This window comes from Trematomus bernacchii, unplaced genomic scaffold (genome assembly GCF_902827165.1).
Source record: "Trematomus bernacchii unplaced genomic scaffold, fTreBer1.1, whole genome shotgun sequence".
In the NCBI taxonomy this organism is placed as follows: Eukaryota; Metazoa; Chordata; class Actinopteri; order Perciformes; family Nototheniidae; genus Trematomus; species Trematomus bernacchii.
Window position 1 is genome coordinate 4774654 of NW_022987910.1, and position 23013 is coordinate 4797666.

The window sequence follows — 23013 nt, forward strand, 5'->3', positions numbered from 1 at the left end:
TTACACATGTTCATTTTGTACATTTCTAAAAATAAAGTTTGATGGAAATACTTAGTAGCCTTTCTTCCCTGAATTATTTGCTTCTATAACATATCATTCATATATAGCAAACCATGATTAGATTTTTCATCAAACACAGTAGTAGTTTATTACAGGTAAGAATAACTTACTCTTCTTCCGTTCTACGCTGCAAAGGTCTATAATCGAGTCTGAACATGTTATGGAGGTTCTGCAGGGTTTATGGGTTGAGACAGTTTGGCTCTAGTCCTGGGTGGTGTACCATGCACATAATAGGTGCTGGGACTTGGTTCATTCGTGTTACAACCTATAGGTAAGATATTTGTAACATAACACGTTTAGCAATTAAAACAACTATGGCAAGGTTTACAAAATAAACATTCAATTACTAAGGAAGAAATAAAAGGGCATATAATAGTCTATTGACTTGACAAATATGTATGGTGTATATCTTAGCATATAATGTTGTGTGCTACTGTTTGTGTTTTCAGCTAGCTGGCTACATAATGTTGTAACTGTCAGCTAGGCTACCTTTCTAATTTCTTTGCAACAGACTTTTTCCACTTCGGTAGGCATCATGGCGCAGTTTCCACAAGTGCACCTAAATAACAACAGTTGTAGGTACAGTTCGGTTAGTTAGCGGACAAACTTGTTACTGTGATGTAGATAAATGATGCAGTTCTAACATCTGAAATGTAAGAATCTATTTTAGTAGACCTCAACAATGGAATTATGATCAGTAGAAATGGCCATGACATGGGCCCTTTAAAAAAATTGGGATGAGGGAATCCCCTTCGTTTTGTTTGCAGCTCGTGAGGCTGTTCAGGAAACGTTAGGATTCAGTCCCGCGGAGTTCGTTTTCGGCCACATGCCCCGCGGTCCACTTCAAATCCTGCACGATGAGTTTCTGTCGGTTGATTCCCCTCCAGATAAAAACGTATTAGATTACGCTAGCCAGTTCCGTGAGCATTTTGACCGTGCAAACTCTTTCTGCCTCCCAAGCAGTTATGAAGCGTAACTATGACCGTGCCTCTGTCCATAGGCACTTCAAAATAGGCGATAAAGTCCTCGCACTATTGCCCATTCCTGGCTCTGCTCTCTCTGCCAAATTCCTCGGTCCGTACGAGCTTTACGATTGCCTCAGTGACACAGATTATGCTATCTGTACTCCGGAAAGACGGCGTAAAACGCGCGTATGTCATGTCAACATGTTGAAGCGCTATCATCCTCGAGCAGCCGCCGATAGCCAGCCTGTAGTTTTGGATAGTCAAAAAGCCGCTGTTTCCGCGTTGATATATATCGGAAGACTATAGTCACGGATAGTTCCGAACCATTCGACGACGGTTTGGTGATGCGTTCACATCACCAGCCGGATGCCTGGCTATGTAACTCTGATATGATAAGTCACCTGCCTGAGGAGCAACAGCATGACATAACTCGCCTAGTGGCTCGTTTCCCGTGTATTTTCCACGATGTCCCGACACAAACCACAGCGATTAAACATGACATCGATGTCAAAGGCGCGAAGCCAATTAAACAACACCCATACCGCGCTAACCCCACAAAGCGCGCTCTCATGGAGCAGGAGGCTGAGTATCTCTTACGTAATGGTTTAGCCACATAGAGCTCCAGTCCATGGTGCTCTCCATGCCTTGTAGATGCTAAATCTGATGGTTCTCCGCGGTTTATTCCTGACTTCCCTAAAGTCAACGCCGTTACGGTGTCAGATTGCTACCCGTTGCCGTGGATGGAGGATTGCGTAGATAATTTAGGCACCGCCAAATATGTCAGCAAGCTGGATCTGCTTAAAGGTTACTGGCAGGTACCTCTAACTGACGCGCATCAAAAATCTCCGCCTTCGCTACGCCCGTTCACTTCCTACAGTACACTGTCATGGCTTTTGGTATGTGTAACGCCCCCGCAACTTTCCAGAGGTTGGTGAATACAGTCTTGTCCGGTATAAGTAACTGTAACACGTATCTAGATGACTTCATTGTGTACACGCCCACCTGGGAAATGCACATGCAGATCCTAGAGCAGGTATTCACTCGTCTCGCACAGGCGTCACTTACTTTAAACTTGGCCAAATGTGAATTCGGCAAAGCCACGGTCACGTACTTAGGCAAGCAGGTTGGGCAAGGCCAGGTCCGACCAGTGGAAGCTAAGGTTGCTGCGGTGACCGAATGTGCTGTACCCGCCACAAGGAGTGCCCTCCGCCGTTTCCTCGGTTTTTTATTTAACAAGCACCAGGTCAGCTACTCCACCATTGAAAAAGAGACCCTTGCTTTGTTGTTAGCTCTCCAGCACTTTGAAGTTTATGTCGGATCCAGCCCTTTGCCATAGTGTTCACCAATCACAACCCCATCGTTTTTCTGTCGCGCATGTACAACCACAACCAGCGTCTCATGCAGTGGGCTCTGATCGTCCAAGACTACAACCTGCAAATCTGTCATAAAATGGGTTCAGAGAATGTGTTTGCAGATGCTCTGTCCAGGCTTTAGTGATGTGTTTTGTATTTATTAGGTAGATTTGTTGTTGTGTTGCATATGCGTACTGTAAGGTGTATGGCTTCACAAAACCTGTGGGTTTTTGTCTCAAGGGAGGGGGTGTTACGGCCGCCGCATCCCCGGTCCTGTTAACTCTGTTTGACTGTGTTCTATGTAAATGAGCTGTGCGGTTGCCCTGATGTTCTTGGCTGCTCACCGCCTCCGAAGATGTGATTGGAGCATGCCGGGCCCGACACGCTCCAATCCCAGCGCACATCCAGCGCACACCTTCCGGAGACGACTACAAAGCCTGTGGACAACGATCAGTCGGGAGGCTCTGATGTGTGAATAGACGCCTCTCGTTACTTGCTCTTCATTGTTGTTAAGTGTGCTTAACTCGTGTGGTCCGTATTTAGTTTAGTGTTGTGGTGATTAGACAGATAAAGCCAGAAAGCTAGGTACTAAATCAGCCTACTATCACCTAAAGAATATATCTAGGACAAAAAGACTAATGTCACAGCAGGATTTGGAAAAACTTGTCCATGCTTTTATCTTCAGTAGACTCGACTATTGTAATGGTGTCTTCACAGGTCTCACTAAAAAATCTATTAGAAAGCTGCAGCTGATTCAGAACGTCGCTGCTCGAGTCCTCACTAACACTAAGAAAGTGGATCACATCACTCCAGTTCTGAAGTCTTTACACAATTGATTTCAAAATATTGCTGCTGGTTTATAAAGCTTTGAATGGTTTAGGCCCAAAATACATTTCTGACCTACTGCTAAATGATGAACCATCCAGAACTCTCAGGTCTTCTGGGACTGGTCAGCTTTCTGTCCCCAGAGTCAGAACTAAACATGGTAAAGCAGCGTTCAGTTATTATGCTCCAAATATCTGGAACAAACTACCAGAAACATGCAGGTCCGCTGCAACTCTTTCTACTTTTAAATCCAGGCTGAAGACTTTTCTTTTTGCCGCTGCTTTTAATTGATATATTCATATCTTAAACTGCACTGTAACTTTTATTATCTTTGCTTTTTAATGCCATTTTCTTAATGTCTTTCATTTTTGTAAAGCACTTTGAATTGCCTTGTGTTGAGTCCCCCCAAAGGTAGTTACAGTAAAGTCATTATTGGGGTTGAAGTCCCCTTGTAGGTGGTTAAAGTCCCCTACGTGTGGCGTTTTGGTTTCAAGACCCTGGTTCGCGGAGGACACCAAAAAAGTCCTAGAAAAAAACAACTTCAACTTAAAGTGGACCTATCATGCTATATTTAAATGATATATTGTAGGGCCATACCTATATAAGGTATATTTATACGTTTCTGTTTTCAAAATACCAAACAGATCATGCATTTTAGCCATGCCTCATTTCGCTCTATGTGCTGTTTGCTGTCTACGGGGCTGATTCTGTGAGACCACGCCCCCCTGCAGGAGAGGGTAGCCGTGCTCTGATCAAGTCAAAAGGGGGAGAAAAAAAGATCTCCGTCCTCCGTGTTTTATTCTATATACAGTCTATGGTTTTATTATATTATTATAGGCCTATAGAGTCGTTATTCATTTGTTTTAAAGCTCAATAAATAACAAAGAAGACCTTTGACCGGCACTTTTCTAATTTTGTCCGGAAGATTGAAACTTTAACGGACATCTTGACCGGCGAAAGAAACTGAAACTGAAACTCTGCCGCACGGTCCCCTCGTTCCTTGGAAGAGGCGGAGAGGTGGGTGTTTGTCATCTGCTGGTGGACTAACCGGAGAGAATTACAGTGCTTGCCTCGACGGGGAGGGATTGCATTGAATTAAAGCAGCGGGAGCAAACGCTTGCCTCGGGGAGGGAGAAAAAAAGCCACAGCGGAGAATAAACAGAAGGGTAACCATGGTTACCATATGCGCGGGATGTCTTCTTCGCTGCTTTTGTGGCAGACTACAGCGCCACTTACAGGCCTGGCATATGTACTACAGCGTCTCCAGCGCTTTCGAGCAGCAATGGCCGGCCGTGGCCCAACCCCACATTCCCCTGATAGGTGGAGAGTTGGCCCAATAGCCGTAGCGCCACTTCTGTGACGTCATAGAAGTGTTCAAATCTGGATCAGTCTGTATCAGCCCCTTTTTTTTAAAGATTTGGGTATGGAGGAAAATAGAGAGGGTTGTGTTTTCTGACACTTGGTGAGTTCCCTGGAACACCGGGGACACATATTCATGTATAAAAGACGTACAAAAGTACATTTTGCATGATAGGTCCCCTTTAACTAATGTGCATTTAAAGAAAAGAGGAATAGTTTTGGCGAAAACTAAAAAGGTACCATCGGGTACAGGAATTAGTTTTGGTTTCAAGACCCTGGTTCACGGAGGATACCAAAAAAGTCCTAGAAAGACAAGGTAAACTTAACGTGCATTTAAAAATAAAAAGAGGAATAGTTTCGGCGAAAACTAAAAGGTACCATGGGGTCAGATTATAATTTTCCAAAGGGGGGTTCGTTCAGATGTGTGTATCTCACACTGCACTGTAACTGTAATTCATGTATCTTTGCTTTTAAATGAGTGTTTTTAGATATCATTTCATAATATGTTTCTTAAATGCTATTAATGTCTTTCATTTTTGTAAAGCACTTTGAATAATTGCCTTGTGTTGAAATGTGCTATATAAATAAACTTGCCTTGCCTTGCCTATAGATTAGTTTAGAATTACGTTGACTGTTGTCCGTTAGTATAGCTGTGTTTTCCTACAGTCTCCTTTCGTTAGTGTGTACCACTTTGATAGTGAGGGTTGTTTTGTTGCTATTTTGTTTATTACTATCTATTCATTTGTGTGTAATTAGGCTCTCTTATTAGAGTCCTCCCTTGGTTGGTTGCTCATTTAAACCTGCGCCCCTTTGGCCCTTTTGGCCCTTTTGTTTGTTTCAGGCTGCGTGCCTTCCATTTTGTTATCCTGTTATTTAATAAACTCCTTATAATTATTACCAATTCCAACTGGTGCATGTTGCTTTTCCTCATCCCCTAGTGGGGATGTAACAAGAATATTCAAATTGAATTATAAAAGGTTCTCTGCATTTCAGTAATCTAATGATGCTTATATTCTATGGTCAAAAAATACGAAAAAACGATTCAGTTCAGTATCAAGCTGCATCGCAATTGGCTAGATCAGGCTGAAAAATAAATCTGAATATTATCAAAATATGGACTAATGCAATACCCAATTAAGGACTAGTTCTATAACCAAATAAACAAATATGGGCTAGTGCAATAGCCAAATTGCAGAAGGGGAAAATATGTTAGAGGCAAAATGTGTAAGTATTGTGATGCTGCAGAGACATTCAAGCCTACAAATCATAGACCACAAAAAAGGAATGATGACAATCATCATTCCCTTCAATATTGTGATTCATATCAGAATTGCAATACCAGTGAAAAATAATCACAATCAGATACCTTTTTCCAAAGCCCACGTCTGAGATATAACTTCAAACTGGAAAGTCTGGTCAGGGAAAGAATGACTGCTCTCAAAACAAACAAGACAAAACAATTGAAATTGACCCAGTTTCCTTTTTGAATAAGCAAGCAGCAATATGTATGACTCATAACAAATTGGACTGCTGTTTCTGAATGTTACGGCGGAATAACAAATCGTGTTGTGACCCTTACTCAAAACACAGAGGGAGGCTGACTCTTTGTTTGGCATAACGCCCCCCCTTGGAGACATTGCACACAGTGTCTTCACTGAACTATAGAGCTGGTACGTGATATTGGCTTTTAGTCGTGTAACAATAGGTAGATGTGTGATGCACAGTCTGGGTCAGGTCTCCCTAAGGCTGGGATGAAAGCTCACAGTTGGTGCGTGTGGCTTTTTTGTTTTTTTAAATGTCAGATAAGTTGCTCTTAATCATAACACATTTTCCTGATCATTTCCAGAAATCTTAAAACTATTAAAAAAGGGTCCTCTAAGTGATCACATAGGTGAAGCATTATCCACTTTTTTATTTACATCATTATTCTGTTTTGACACACCAGGACAAAATCTGTTTACGACAAAGTAAAAATATCAGGTTGGTCCACCAAAAACAGTTTTAGCTTGTTCATGTGCTGTTGAAAACCTGCAACATCTGACAGAAGAGCTTGCGGCATAACAGCATTGCATTCAGGTACTTTTCAATCAATATCTACTTTCAACTACATTTTCACAGAAACAAAATAACAAATCCATCAGGAGAGAGCAAATCTATTTGTCCACCTTTTTGTCAATAGAAAGAGAAGTTGACATTAACAAAATGACTGAAACACATCAGAAAATCTTTTGAAATGCAAGCAGGGTTTACTCAGAGGATGGAGGCAGTTGTTTTCTACATTAACTGCCAAGGCTTAAAGGTCAGAGAATGGTGGAGAAGAGCTACTTCGAGCCAGCTGCATGAGAATGTGCTTCACATGTGGTGAATAAAAAAGACAATTCTAATGTGTAACAGATCCATCAAACAACCCGTTTAGGATGGGCACTGCTCCTCTAGCTCCCATGTGTATTTCTCAAGATGTGAAACTTGTTCTTTAGGTCAATTTTCTCTCCATGCTGGTAGAGTTTGAGCAAACTGTAATTTTAAAGAAGGCTAAGATGGCTTTTTATTTGTTAGCATTCAACAAACAACTCAAAGAGATGCTTGCTTGGAGAGATGTCAGGGCTGCATGGTAGTTGGAGTAACCAGCCTTATTCTTTGTTCAAAGCTGATGTTTTTGAAATCTTCACTTACCACAGTAAAGATAGACCATTTTCACAGCAAACATTTTGACTTGCAGGGAAAGCACAGTTGGTATGGTTTTCACCTTGGGAGTCTGCGTGTGTGTCATTATTGCCAAATGTGCTTCTGGAGACACTTGCTGTAGCACCACAGAGGCCATTTTGAGAAATAGCACAAGTGTTTATATGTCTGTCTGTGAAAGGATGGTGTCACTGTGAAAGTCTGTTACAGTGCAAGATGCAGTCACAAAACTTCACAATGTGTATTTAAGATTCAATGAGTCTCACCATATTAGACCCCTATGCCCCTGGCATGATTTGGCATCACAATATATTTTTATTTAAGATGAAAATAAAGGCAGATTTAGAAGATGGTTGTGATCTGAGCAAGAGTGCTGGAAGTAGGTGGGAAGTGGTGGGGGGACCATTGGCCCTTTATGCTCCTGGCCTGATTCGACTTTGATGCCAGTGGGATCTAATGGCCAGATGGTTTGTAGATATTAATGTTATTAATTATGCCTGTGCTTTTTCAGATATAAGTTGATATAGAGTTTTTAAGTATTAACCAACAGCAAAGCTTTTAACATTTCTCATCAAGGAGGGTGATACTCCAAGGAGGGTATTGGAGCGAAGGGGCGGAGCTATCAGAACGACGAGGCTCGGGTCAGTCACACAGTCACAGCCATAGTCAGGTCGAACCGGATGACTGCGGGGCTAACGGTCCGTGTCTTCATGCTTATATCGGACTATTGTGACTCGCTCTGCGGTTAAAACAGACGGTGCATGAATGCGGTTTTGCGGTAAGTGAAATTCGAGTACTTATTTATGTGTTTATGATTTTAATCATCTACGTAATGAATGTTAAGGCTTGGGTTAGCCTGTAAGCGAGTGGTAGCTACATCTGTGCTAACGATGCTAATCGTAGCCTGCAAGTTAAAACCATAGACTGTATATAATATGAAGGTTAAAACGAAATAGACAAGTGTTAAGCGTTAAGTGGGATAATACTGTAGAACAAACGGCTTCTGTTTGAGGTTGGTAAAATAAGGTCATCCTTGTAACTTAGAGAGATATTTTATTATGTAGGTAGGAACTGTATGCATCGCTAAGGTTAATTTAAATCCGCTATGCTGAAGTATGTAGACAAGTTAACGTCGAAGTAGTGTATGTGAAATCAACCTCACAATAAGATGTGTGTATATTACAATTATTAATGTCATATTTCAAGATGATTACTTGGATATTACAATATGGTTGGTTGAGCTGGGGTTCATTATTGAGCTTACACTGGATGCAATCCTACCTGGAGGGGAGAGAACAGATGGTGGAGGTAAACGGTACTCTGTCCCCCCCCCTCCCAGTGAGCTGTGGTGTTCCACAAGGAAGCATATTAGGTCCGTTACTGTTCCTAATTTATGCAAATGACATGTCATCAGCATGTGACTGCAACTTGTTCCTGTTCGCGGACGACTCAGCCCTGCTGGTCTCTGACAGGAGCAGATTGCAGGTTGAAAAAACCCTCAGCTCCGAGCTCGGCAGAATCTGCACCTGGCTCGCCGATAATAAATTATCATTACACCTGGGTAAAACAGAGTCCATTCTCTTCGGTTCGAAACATAATCTCAGCAAATCCGACGACTTCTCAGTTGCAGTGGGTGACATTATTGTCACAAGTAAGAAGGAAATTACATACCTAGGATCTATTCTTGAGGCAAACCTCTCCTGTGACAAAATGGCATCCAATGTAATAAAAAAAGTCAATCAAAGAACTAGATTCCTATACCGGATCTCCTCTCTGGTAAACAAAAACACCCTGAAAACTCTGGCAGGAGCACTCATTCAAGGGTACTATGACTATGCTTGCACGTCATGGTACCATAGCACCTCCAAGGCGCTAAAAACAAAACTTCAAACATCGCAAAATAAACTGGTCAGACTACTGCTTGACCTTTCATCTAGAACCCACCTCACCTCTGCCCACTTTGACAACCTAGGATGGCTTAGAGTAGACGACAGAGTACAGCTACTTGCAATGGGCCTGGTCTACAAGATCCACTACACCTCTATGGTACCCATGTACATGTCAAAATTCTTCCCAAAGGTCAAGGAATACCATGATCATAACACCAGAGGGAGCTCCACAAATCATGTAAAACCCAGATTTGGCACAAAAAAAGGGGAATACACGTTTCGCAATTATGCCACATCAAGGTGGAACGCTCTTCCCACAACTGTAAAGGAAAGTAAAACTATACTTACCTTCAAAACCTCTCTTAAAGAGCACCTTCGGGGGAAAGCATTGCAAAACTGGCCCCAGTAATGGTACAAATCTCAACCTGTCGTACAATGGACAGCTTCCCCCCCCCCATCTATGTATATACTCGCATTTTAGACTCTGTTACTAACTGTATATCTGTAGACTTGGTATGTCTTAAATGTCCGGTTAGGATGTATTAGAACGAAATCTAAAATGAAAATTGTAAATAATCCATCTGTATGTAAAAAACCACCTGTATGTAAATTGTAAATAAGCCATCTGTATGTCATATATGTCTTATATGTCTTAAATGATATGATGAATTGGAAATGGGGGACCCTGATGTAAACAAGACGAAAGTCTTTCTCTGGTCTGCATCCCCTTAACAATTGTATGTTTTGAGCTGTACTGTACTGTACCCAATATACAAGCTGTTAATAAACTTTTCAATCAATCAATCAACACGTTAACGTCAGTCATATCTGAAGAACGAACCCAAATCTTGTTGTTTTTATTAATTGTATACTATTACCAAATTGGTATCAAATAAACAGTAAGCATTGGTAACACAACTTCCAAAGTTACAGTAAAATAAAAAGGACCCTGACTCGGTCAATACACAATCCAACATGTTCAACAGAAGAGAATAAGTTATATTGTTTGTACACATGGTTCTTTACATATATATCTGTTTGTTTAAAGTGTCCAGGTGATGCAGACAGGCTGGACCAGAGAGTGAGAGACAGAACTGGACTCCTCACAGCAGTGAACTTCAGCACAGGTACAAATACTCTTTTTTTCATACTGTACAAAGAATCAAGAAAGATATTGGTTTAAATAAATGAAGTATTGACTTTAATACACTGATATACATTCCATTTAACAATACTAAATACTAGATCACCTACACATCAGTTAAGTTGAGGGTTTTTTCCATGCAAAGGGTTACATTTAGATGTTAACAAGCAATATTACTTTGTCAGCTTTCTAATTTAATGTATTGAAGGCAAAGCTATTTAACACATAGTGAGAACTGCTACTATTTATCTCTCAATATTGTCTGTAAAAAACGTGGTAAAAGTTATTATTTCAGTGAGACAACAGAGCAAGCTTCTACAGTTGCACTAAGTTTTGATAACAGTTAAATATTATTTTGATAATAAAATATATTTCAATGTTGATGAATTTCATACTGTTCATTCATAATCTGATTGTCTTTGTAGCTCACTGTTGAAATAAAATAAAACATTACAAAATAATTATATCTACAGCCCCTAAACACAAACACACCTCTTTCATAAATAACACACTTGTTCTGCAATAATATGTTTTATGTTTCCTTTAATTTTTGTTAGGAAAGGACATGCCTGAAAGACACGATTCAACATTTTCTCCTTCTCTGAGGGTCAAGAAGAACATCCAAGAGGAAAATTCAAAGCTGATGTTATGAGATTTTAAGACCAGTACAGGACATTCACTAAGAAACTACTTTTATTGTGAAAACATAGTCAGCTGATCGAATGCACCTATTTCCACATCTACACTCCATCAGCTGATTATTTCTATTTGCCTCACTTCATGAGCTTCACAACACCTGTACCTTGTACCGCAGAGTTTGCAACGTCACAAATAAATGGGGCCAATCTTCAGTCAGATGTGAATGTGTAATCTAACATTTTCAGTAAGAATAATGGACAAAAGGAGTGCAAATACAAATACAATTTATTGAAATGTGAACCAAAAGTTAATCAAACATGTTTTAAATAAAAAGCACATATGGACAGAAGGTGTAAACCTATTAAATGTATAAGTAAACACATTTAGTCAAATAAAGTGACAGACTAGGCCTGTGCAGTTGGTATTAGCTATGTCCAGCATGGGCTCCTCCATCAGGCCTGGTCCTCCTCGCTGAGGAAAGACCCTCAGTCCTCTCCGGCCAAACCAACAGACAGGACGTCCATCACACGGAGGTTTCTCTCTGAAGTCTCTGCAGCTCTCTGGACACCACGCTGTCTCAATCCGTCCACACTGAATATGAGAGGGGGAAAATGCTTAATGCTATATAAAATAATAAATGCTTTAGACAATAAGAAATATAAAAGTGAACCGTTGAGTTGCTCAGTTTTTTTTTAGATTGTCAATACTATTACTGTATAACTAATATCCCAGGTTAAGAGGCACCTTCAAATAAAGATTGGTCTTTAAATACATTTTGTCTTTTGAATTGTTTGTCTAAAGTCAAGGATCTAGAACTGGTACTTGTAGTTTTAATGGTACAGTCTGGTTATTATGCTGTTTGGAGGAGGCATCACAGGTAAGAGCACTAACTAGCTACCATCACATGTACCTTAGCTTGACTTAAATGTATTAAACGTATAATTAAGTGATGGCAAAATATAAATAACTAATGTCATGCAAACATATTCATATTTGCTTGATTCCAGTGTTGAATTTAGCACAATTGCATACAAATGTCAAGGGATTTTAAGATTCTGAAGTCTTCGTTCTAAATAGAAAATAGCATGGATAATTTACAAAGGCTTTAAAAACACATCAGGAGCCCAAGACAATTATAAAACTTGTCATTATTTCAGTACAGTTAAATTGGTTTTATTTTCATAAACGGTTATCAACCGTTAGTGCCAAAGCAGTAGGCTATAATATATGAATTACTGCTGTATAGACTACAGTACAACCACTACTTGTTTAGCTAGCATAAATTCAACAAAGCTAGCGTTAGCTGGCTAACTGACGTTATTTTGCCGCTAAACTGCACGATATAAAACGGTGGTCTTCATAGCGGATTTAATCCTAAATCACAATAATAATATTCAAAGTAATACTGGGGAAGGAATGGGCAAAACTTACCGTTGATTGACGCGCCATGTCAGTGGACTGGTAGCGACACGGACCGTTAGCCCCGCAGTCATCTGGTTCGACCTGAGTATGGCTGACTGTGACCCTTTCACACCGGCGCTTTTCCAGCTCCGGCTTGTCGGTCTAGAGGTCTAGAGCAAGCCCCCAGGAAGTGCGCCGGACTCAGATGAAAATATTCGTGCTGGCCAAACGGCGGTACTACACTTCCTTTTGGTTGCCAGGCCCGGAAACACTTTTTCCCATTGACTTACATGGGGAAAGAGTGGTCTGTAAATCGTTGGATAATTTTTTTTAAACTAAATAAACTACCCAGTATGAACACTTGTATAGCCCTTATTAAAAACATTCGTTCCTCAAGTTGTAAAAATGTGCTAATAACGTTATTCTGAGAGTTATTTCCCCCTGCATTATGAACGCGCATCTAACCCACGGGACCGCGCCACGTTCATGTTAAGTGTTCAGCACTACATGCGTTTATCTTTACCCATGGATGTACAATAAGAACGGACCCATATCGCCTTACTGCCAGCCCACGGAGCTGTAATAATGGATATATTGCACATGTTTGCTGTAATTCATCATTTGTAAAATATTATACTACATGGGCTGTATGATTAAATCTTGTACCGTACATGTTGTATTAAATAAAGTTAATATTACCGACGTAGATTAACGTCCCTGTAGCTTCTTATTGCACTAAGAAGCTTATTGCACTGTATATATATACATATATATATATATATATACAGTGCAATAATTCTTTCATGCTAAATGAAGCTCTGTTGCTTGGATATCACTAGATCCTGTTACAGCGTAATATAAAAGTACATAACGATTGATGTGTAAATTAGCATAATTACTAGCTAACCGCTAGCTGCTAACTGCCGCCTCGTTAATATCAAATCTATCATAATAACAAACCATTACCATGCTGTCATGAACGTGCAGTGCTGTTACGTGTACGCAAATTGACGTGCTTGATGTGAACGAGCATTGTTAAAGCTGTGCATGCGCTATGAGCGCACATACGGGTACTTCTCAGGCATGCCGGGTAATCTGTGACGTTTCGCTCTCTCAAAAGTTGGGCCATTTTATCATCATGCGCGAATGAGCAACTCTCATAGGAATGAATGAGGCCCCGCCTCCCACGCTGTATCCAGGGTTGCATTCGAATAGTCCATTTAGCTTAGGAACCTTCCTAACGGAGTGAAATGACCCGGAAGTCCCTCAGTGGCAGCCATGATAAGTGCCGTTCGAATTCTCTAAATTAAAAGGAAAGGAGGTTTCAAACTTCCTTTATAAGATCCTTTAGCCTAGGAACCACTGGACCTCCCTAACCGAAAGGATTGGAGAAAATGCTGCCCCACAATGCCTTGCGGCCGCAGCATTTGCCGTCACACACATACTTGCCAACCCTCCCGATTTTCGCGGGAGACTCCCGATTTCATTGCCCTCTCCCGGTTTCCTCCCGGGGTCATATTTCTCCCGCATTTCTCCCGATTTCTGACAAAATCAGATTTACTCAGAACTGTTTCCACTCGGACTTTAATACAGCTACACCATTGTTTGGTTTCCATGGTAGCGTAGCGCACGCAACTGAAAGTCTGAGAGGGTGAGGAAGATAGTCACAGCAAACAGAACAAGAATCGACAATTCTACCCTCTGCTCACTCCTTTCCTGTAAAATACAGGTCCAGCCCACACATATGGTGCTACAGGCCGCAAGGCAGTGCACTTACAACTACAATAAGCATGTTAATGTTAATCTAATACAGCTCCGGCGATCCACTAGCACCCCCCCCCCCCCCCCTCTTCGGTTGCTATGCTAACATGTTGGAGTAGAATACCTCTGCTACGCGCCGTTCGTTGGATGAGGCTGGATCTCTATTAAATTAAGAAAGGAATTGAAAACACCGGAATCAAAGTTATAACAAATTATCTGAGTTTACTTCTAGTAGGAAACCAAACACATATACAAGTTATACAGAGTACTCCGGGTACCCCGGGCTTTTAGATTTGTGATGCGATGCGGACAAATGCGTCAGGACCCGCCAACTCATCAAACCAAAAAGAAATTGGACTTCAGGTTTGTGATGCGATACGGACACAGTTCTCAGGACCTGCCACTCACCAAACCCAAAAGCAATTTTACACACACAAACGTCAGTATTTCTATCTGTCTTTGGGGCGGAGATTTGTCGATTCTTCCTTCCCACTTTTCTCCCAAGCGAATTAGAGAACCCCTGGGGAGGAGCTGTTTAAGCTGACCACCTCCCCCAAGTGTCCTGATTGGCTGGATTCGCTTCTGGTCTGGTTCAATCAGAGTTCGGACCATAAAGTTCCATAAGGTCAAAAGTCAATGTTTATCTTTACCTTATCTTACTCTACATTCCTTTCCCAGGGGATATTTTCACCTAACCTTCCCTCCTTCCGACATTTAAACTCTTCCTCACCTATTTAATGATGTGTCTTTAACGACTTAATGACCGCATCTGGCTTTTAGGGATGATAAGGATGTTGGTGTGTTGAAACACAGAATCTCTGAGCCAGTGAATTTAAAAGTGAGAATAACATTCTTTTTCTAAGTGATTATCTAAAACAGTTCAAAATAATACATGTTTACTTCAATATAGTGTAGAATCATATCTTCTTACTTCAAACATCACCCATGTTATACCAGAGAAACTTTCATAACAGCGTTGTGATGCCAAACAGCGTCAATTCAGACTGACACACATTCACTTAAGGGGAACTGGGGATATGTATCAGCTGCTTGTGTGACAGTCAGACAGTGACGCAGTCGTCAGACAGTGACGCAGTCGTCCCCCCACCCCCCCCCCCCCCGTTGTTGTTGTTGTGAGCTCCGTTGGGGAGAAAATCAGCGATGTAAACGGTGACGTCATGACGCAGCAGCGGCAGCTGGGCGGTGTGAACAGAGCGGGAGCTGAAAAGGGAAACCGGAGCTGAACCAGAAAAGCTCTAGCTAGGAGCTAGAAAGGGAAAAGCGCTGGTGTGGGCTTTCACACCAGCGCTTTTCCGAGCCTCGTCGTTCTGATAGCTCCGCCCCTTCGCTCCAACCCCCCTCCCTCCCCCCACATCTACAGGTGAAAATTACTTTTGCGACACATTCATCGCAAGAAGTGTAGCAAAAGTCAAGGCTGCAGATTCGTGGATTTATACTGCCACAGAGCAGATTCGTGAAGTTGTAATGACTGATTTGAGAGGTTGTAATAATCAAGTTGCAGTTGTAATGGAAAATATATTTAAAAAAAATATATTTTTCTGCAAGTGAACATTGCATCACTAAGTTCATTTTTTTTCTACAAGCTACAAAACTTTTTTTTTTTCTTCTGTGACTTCAAATGTGGTTCACAGATACATGGATATTTTATACAAGTGTAAATGTATGCACACAAGCTCAGATTTCTTTTCTGCAAGTGCTCACATCAGGTTTTACACGCTCTCGCATTTTGCACCATATCTACCTTCATAGAATTCACCTCTTTCCAGAACAGTTTCATTTAAACTCAAATAAACAGCAACTGCATGCAAAGGAATAAATAAACGAAATTATTATATCAAATGAAGCTATGCATATCACAAACAATCAGTCGGAGCATTTCTGTGGTGACTTTTGGATCAAAACAATATTTTTCTTGACGTATTTTCTTACTGTGGTGAGCCATACAAAAGCTGAAAGGCCTCAGACCAAACACCAGGGGTTTTAAAGATTATTAGAAAGATCAGTACCAGTCTCAGTCAAATTTGAACACACGACGCACATACTCTATTTTTACATGCAGAATGACTTACACTTCTCGAATATCACTTCCACCATCTCAAAGAAACCTCCATAAATCCGTGTAACTCCAGAACTTGACTGAAAATCCTCAAATGTTTGAGTTTCCTTCAGTATCAAAGTAATCCAGTGCTAGCTGTATGTTTTCCTTTGGGACATTGCAAACTAGCAAGCTAATGTAGCATTCACAGGGCTCAAGTTGTAGCCTACCACCAACGAAGCTTAAAGGTCCAATGTCATGCTTTTCCGGTTATTACCCGTCCCATTGTGTGTTATGAAGGTTTTTATGCATGTAAACGGTCTGCAAAGTCACAAACCCTCAAAGTACACCCTGTAGCGAGTAAAACTCTAACACAGAAAATACCTGTCTATGCTGCCCCAGAACGCCTCGTTGGAGATTTCTCTTTTTCCATTGTTTTCTTCCTGGGTACAGTGACGTGCCCATGCCCAAATGGACCCATTGGTCCAAATGGACCAATCCGTGGAGCCGTTACGTTACGTCCGCAGAGCCGTTACGTCACACACACACACTCAATATTTTCCCTCCCTGAGACACGGCGAGGCTGTGAGTCAGTGTGTGAGCACACACACAGACTCCCAGCCAGGCTGCGGGTGTGTGTGTGTGTTCGGGCTGGTTTCGCTGTGTCTCGCTGTCTCGCAGACGGCCATGGGCTCATAGGGAGGGGGGGGCAGGAGCTCCAACAAGCCGTTTAGGACAGAGAGTGAATACACATACTATACAGAGATGCTGTATGAGAAACCAATGTGATTTTGGAAAATTACACAATATAAATCTATTTTAGTAGACCTCAACAATGGAATTATGATCAGTAGAAATGGCCATGACATGGGACCTTTAATGACATCCCCTTATTTTTTTTAAATAGGCCTGTTAAGGGTTTTCCACAAAAGCTCCGTGACTATGGGAGGTTTCTGTGGGAGATACTACACTTGCAAATGAATTGCTCCTGTCCAAATTGTTTGTAGCCTTTGCACTTTAACATGCTAGCCCAGTCTTTAAAGGGACAGTACTAAACTCTTGTAGTAGACCTGTCTAGCCATTCAATCACTTTTGGTTTAAGCAGTGCTTGAAATATTAATCACTGAGGTTTGATTTGCTGCAAAATTAAAATGGTTGTGATTAGAATGGTATAGGCTGCTCAAATAATAAAAAAAACCTGTATATAGATGTTCTCTATCTCCACTTGACTTGACTTGACTTTGTCCTCAAAATGAGAAATAAAAAGCTTTTTCTTTCAGTGTTCAACAGGAAATCAATGTGAAAGTTATAGATCAAAGTGTCGCTGAATTCTCTGAAAGATTACATTTTGATTAAATGAATACCCTTGAGGACATGTGCAGGTGAAGCATATTGATTGTCATTGTAATCTCAAAATAACCAGAAATGTGAGGTTGATTACTTCTTTTACTATTGATTAATTGTTGATTATGCTCTCTTCGTTATTTCAAGGTTGGCCTCTAGCAACATGGATATCTTCACAAACGGGGATTTAGGTGTTGACGGTAACACAAGCCATGAAACAGGACAAGAAAGACTAGAAGGCACCAAAAGCCAAGGATACAACCACAGCGACCCCCTGGACATGTTCATAGGCATAGAGCTTCTTCTACGTTTCAAACCTCTCTTCCTGCCACTCTATTCCCTCGTAGTGGTCGTGGCTGGTGTCGGAAACTCCTTCCTGTTGGCTTGCATCTTGTCTGACAAAAAACTACACAATGCCACCAACTTTTTCATCAGTAACTTAGCAGCTGGAGACTTGCTGATGTGTTTGACTTGTGTTCCACTGACTGTGTCTTATGCCTTCGACAGTCGTGGCTGGGCTTTTGGAAGAGTCCTCTGCCATTTGGTCCCCTTGCTGCAATGTGCGACAGTGTTCGTATCTGTGCTTTCACTCACTGCCATTGCTGTGGATCGCTACGTTGTTGTGGGTAAGGGATATTACATTATTTGTTTATTTTTTGAGAATTTCTTAATAAACATGCTATTTGCAGGATTTTTAAATGTGTTCCTTTGCAACCAAATGGTGTTATCAAAAAAGACATGAATGCATGATAAAAAAAAAAACATAATATGGAACACAAATACTTTGGTTTTCAGAATTATTTAAAATATGTTAAATACAATGCAAATCTAACATTTTATCGTTGTTTAAATATGAGTAATTCTGTATTGCTTTGGTTTTCATTCATGCTATTTTTCCTTCCTGTCTCAGCTCACCCAGTACGGAGGAGGATCTCTGTGTGGAGTTGTGGGGCAGTGAGTCTGGGTGTGTGGCTTTTATCTTTGGCCCTGGCTGCACCTCAGTCTCTTTACACACGCTACATGGACCTGCGACCCAATGGCATCAACCTCGTAGTGTGTGAAGAATTCTGGCCTCATACTGGCAATCTGCGGCTGCTCTACTCCTGCTTCACTCTCATTGCCTCTTATATGATCCCGTTGCTGTCAGTCAGCATATCTTATTGTGCCATCACTGTTAGCCTGAAACGCTATTCAGTGCCTGGGGAGCCATCAAACAGCCAGCAGCGATGGAGCCAGAGGAGAAGGAAGACCTTCTCACTGCTGGTGGCCTCAGTGCTGGCTTTCGCCCTGTGTTGGCTGCCTCTGCAGGTGAGTCCCTGGTCCAGACTGTAAAATTCTTAACTGAAGCCAAACTTCGAGCCAATTTTAGCTCGACTACTCTTCTCTCTTGCTCCTTATATAACCTGCTACATGGATTTTGATTACAATCTTGATTCAGGAGTAGGGCTTTGGCGGAAGATCTAGTCAATTCTTCCTAGGTATCTACTAGGAAATGCACAAACTCAACGGCAGTAAAAAGATGAAAAGGGGAAAATCTTTAACTGACAATAAGATAATGAATGTTATAAATCATTAACCACAGAACCTTATTTTCAGGTACACCATGGCCACAAAACGAACTGTCTGCAATGAGCAATGCAAACAACTAACACCGAGGATTTTATCATCATGGTAGAATAGCTCAGACCTTTCATTGCAGTAGGATTACACAAACAATGAGCCACATTCCAAACACCAAAGAGTGCTTACACACAAATCACAAATGGTTGCAGAAATGTGTAAATACAAGTAAATACAGCCAGGTTTTTCCATGTCACTGTGTAGGTGCTGACCCTGATGCTGGACCTGGACCCAGACTTCCACATCATAGGGAAGCGCTACATAAATGTTTTACAAGTCTGCTGTCATTTAGTAGCTATGAGCTCTGCGTGTTACAACCCTTTTATCTACGCCTCACTGCACAGCAAGGTGCGCATGCACCTGAAAGGCTACCTCTGTCCCTGTCGTCATCATCAGAGGGAGATGGTGGAGAGGGTGTCGTCCAGGAGCTGATTTTAGGCTGTGCCCTATTTGATATAACTGCTGTAGCATCGCCTGACACCCAGAGCCCTGTCCTTGCCCACAAGCTATCGGCTGCACCCCTAACAACCATCTTAAGGCCTGAGTTCAGGAAAACAAGGCAAACGCTTCATTGTACTTAAAAGCAAGGAATATGTCTGTCTGTCTGTCTGTCTGTCTGTCTGTCTGTCTGTCTGTCTGTCTGTCTGTCTGTCTGTCTCTCCGTACGTCTGTCAGTCTCTCCATCTGTCTGTCTCTCCGTACGTCTGTCAGTCTCTCCATCTCTCCGTCTGTCCGTCTGTGCGTCTGTCTGTCTGTTTGTCTGTCCGTCTGTCTCCATCTGTCCGTCTCTCCATCTGATAGCTTAAGAACCGTTAATCCTACCTTCATCACTCATGGCAGGCTGGTGTGGACCCAAGGACACGCAGATTCAGATTTGATGTTATTTGGACACGCAACAAGTGATATATTAATACACTTTGAATAAACAAGCAACCTTTTTGTTAAGGGCTTCTTGGCTCGACACACTGACCATTGGCTTCAGTTCACTTTTGCTGTTAACTCACATCCCTGAACGAACGATGAGCGACTCTTGTCAGCAATATCAGGAGTCTGTTCTGAATTTGCATTGCATACCAGTTTTCTCAATGTGTTTCCAGAATGCTGTGACATTTTGTCCTAGTGTCCCCAGAGTAAGTTCTAAATAAGGCCACTTGTGACAAAAAGGCATACCAGATTGTAGTTCAGGATGATGATCAAGAAGATTCCACTGGGATCCCTGTGTTTTTGTTGGACGGTGTAGCTGCTGGCATAGACACTAAGCAGATCCTGCAGCTTGAACAGGCAGCAGAGCTGTGAAGCAGACATGCTGGAGGCTCAGGCCAGGGGCTGCGGGGCCTGGTTTAACTTAAACAGTAAATGTTCAGGGAGCCGACCCTACCATGAACTCTTCTTCACCAGACATGGATTGCAGGCCGTTGTAGACATATAGATACCAGATGGTTTTTCCATATCCCTGCTGCTGAATGCCTTTGCTTAAAAATAAGATGTGTATCTCTCATATTGCATCACCTTGATTATATTAGATATTAAAAAAATAATAATAATGTTGCCTGCTAATTTAGTATAATTATGTAGTAGCTGTTCTCTGTGGTTTGGTTCCACTTTTATGTCACCTGTTCACATGGATTAATATGATTGCATTTGCATGTATGTAAGTTTATATTAGTTTGTATGGACCTGCGTGGAACAGATATAATATGTACAGCACTGGGAGAAAAAATATGCGGCCTTATAGTGACCTTCAGACCTCTCTGTAAAAAATTGAATTCTTATCAGATTCATAAATGTTACTTTCAATCTCAGTGGCTGGGCTCTGTCTCGAGAAACATGTAAACATAATATTCAGAGTATGAGACACTAAGTTTCCATCCACTAGGATTTATGCTTTCTGTGCCAAAGCTTGACTATTCAATATATTTTTGCATATGTCTTCTGTTAAATAATTCACCAAAGAACTTGCTATTGTGATATAAATTGTATTACATGGCATCGGATTTAGTTAACCTGGTTATTGAGGTACTACAGTTTACATAACTATTGTTGCTTTTAAATTACAATACATGTTTTTCTACTGCTAGGTGGAAGGATAGACAAAACACGATCAAGGTGCAGGGCAGATCATCAACAACCAGCTCACTCTTAAATGCCAAAATACAATTTGTTCGGTCAGCCAAGTGGTAGTGTAGCATTTGTTTTAGAAAATAATCCCCGGCTCCCCAGCCAACGCTGATGATGCCAATTGTCCCCTCTCAACAATCAGATTACTTTGCTGTTTGTTGTTTGGGTACCATGGCTTTTCCATCCAAGTCAACCTTGCGTTCAGCTCTCAATTGCATTTTTGGCCAGGCGCTCTTACTTAAATGGTCTCTAAAAATGGGAATTTCACCTTCATTTGTTGCCATGATTCCAAACACATTGTCATTCCACAGTTAAAGACCTTTCAATTTGATTTGAAATATTCTAGTTAAGTATTTCTGGACTTGAAATACTAGCGATTATAAGCAATCAAAAACCTAAGGACCTAAAGTAACAGATAAAGAGGAAACATACCTTGCACTGTTTTTAATCAGTTCTGCAAAAGCATTGATTTTACTGTAACGGTATATTAGACTCTAAAAACAGAGTGAGTCTGTAAGCACAAACAAAAACAAAGAAAAATCCTCTTCTGCAGTGTAATCAAAACAAAGTGATTGCACTGTGGGGTAAATATCTAATATTACACCACCATTTTTCTGCCTCAGTCTAGTCATTAGTTACAAGCAGATGATGCCTTAATACCGAGAGAAATCTTGCTAAAACGCGACTGTCGTAAATAAGAATAAAGAAAACACAACAAATAGACCCAAGATAAAGAGATGCTTTTTGCCCCTATTTGGAATTCTAAAGACCATAAGTCTGACAATTCTTCACAACCACTTCAGCTGTTTGGATAAGGCTGAAAGCTGGACCAGTTCATTCGCTTCATATTCAGATAAACAAACAAAGCTCCTTAAAGTGAAGAGTTAGACTTGCTTGTGGCCTCTTGTTTTATAAACCAGACACATGTCACTGAACAACCAATGATGACGCAACTTTTAAAAGAAAAGTTCAAGTGAAAAAGTGCCACATGAAAAATAAGGTTATTCAAAACTATACTGCAGGTTATTATTTTTAGTGGAATCACAAATATGCTTTCTTGTCATCAAATTAAAAAAAATATATATTGTTTTGAAAAATGTAAGTGGTTTATTATAATTGACTAAATCATTGTTTGTTTCCCTGTTTCTTAATGGGTGTTTTAGCTTGTCAACGAGAAAAATAAAAAATATATTGTGGCTACGTCTATTGTACATGCAAGCACACTGGTGCACAAGAAAAAAACATCAAAATATACATCTAACCAGGTGTAAAAGCTAAGTTGAATTTGTTTCTGTCTGTGAATTAAAACTGTAAGGGAAATGTTGTGTCTTTATTTTGTAACTTCAACAATCATCAACAAAAAACTGGGAACTCTGTTAAAGGAAGCTACCTTTTTCTAATTACCTTTAATATTAACATTGTTGATATAAACATATTGAGATGGATAGATGGATGGATAGATAGATAGATAGATAGATAGATAGATAGATAGATAGATAGATAGATAGATAGATAGATAGATAGATAGATAGATAGATAGATAGATAGATAGATAGATAGATAGATAGATAGATAGATAGATAGATGGACGGACGGACGGACAGATAGATAGATATAGATAGATAGATAGATAGATAGATAGATAGATAGATAGATAGATAGACAGATAGACAGACAGACAGACAGACAGACAGACAGATAGAAATAGATGGATTAATCATGTTGGAAATTAAGTTTGCCTTGTGAAGCATCAAATCTATTGATAGACCACTTTGGCGTTGTGGTTCAGAAATGCATT

The 23013-nt window shown here is 40.8% G+C and overlaps 1 protein-coding gene across 1 annotated transcript; it reads left to right on the plus strand.

Moving 5' to 3' along the window:
* Window positions 1-17640: 17640 nt before the first annotated feature.
* On the plus strand, window positions 17641-19529 carry si:dkey-202l22.3 (7 transmembrane receptor domain-containing protein). Its single transcript, XM_034115317.1, has 3 exons — window positions 17641-18103; window positions 18388-18785; window positions 19302-19529. The coding sequence occupies exons 1-3, from the start codon at window positions 17641-17643 to the stop codon at window positions 19527-19529; spliced, it is 1089 nt and encodes a 362-aa protein (XP_033971208.1).
* The last annotated feature ends 3484 nt before the right edge of the window (window positions 19530-23013 follow it).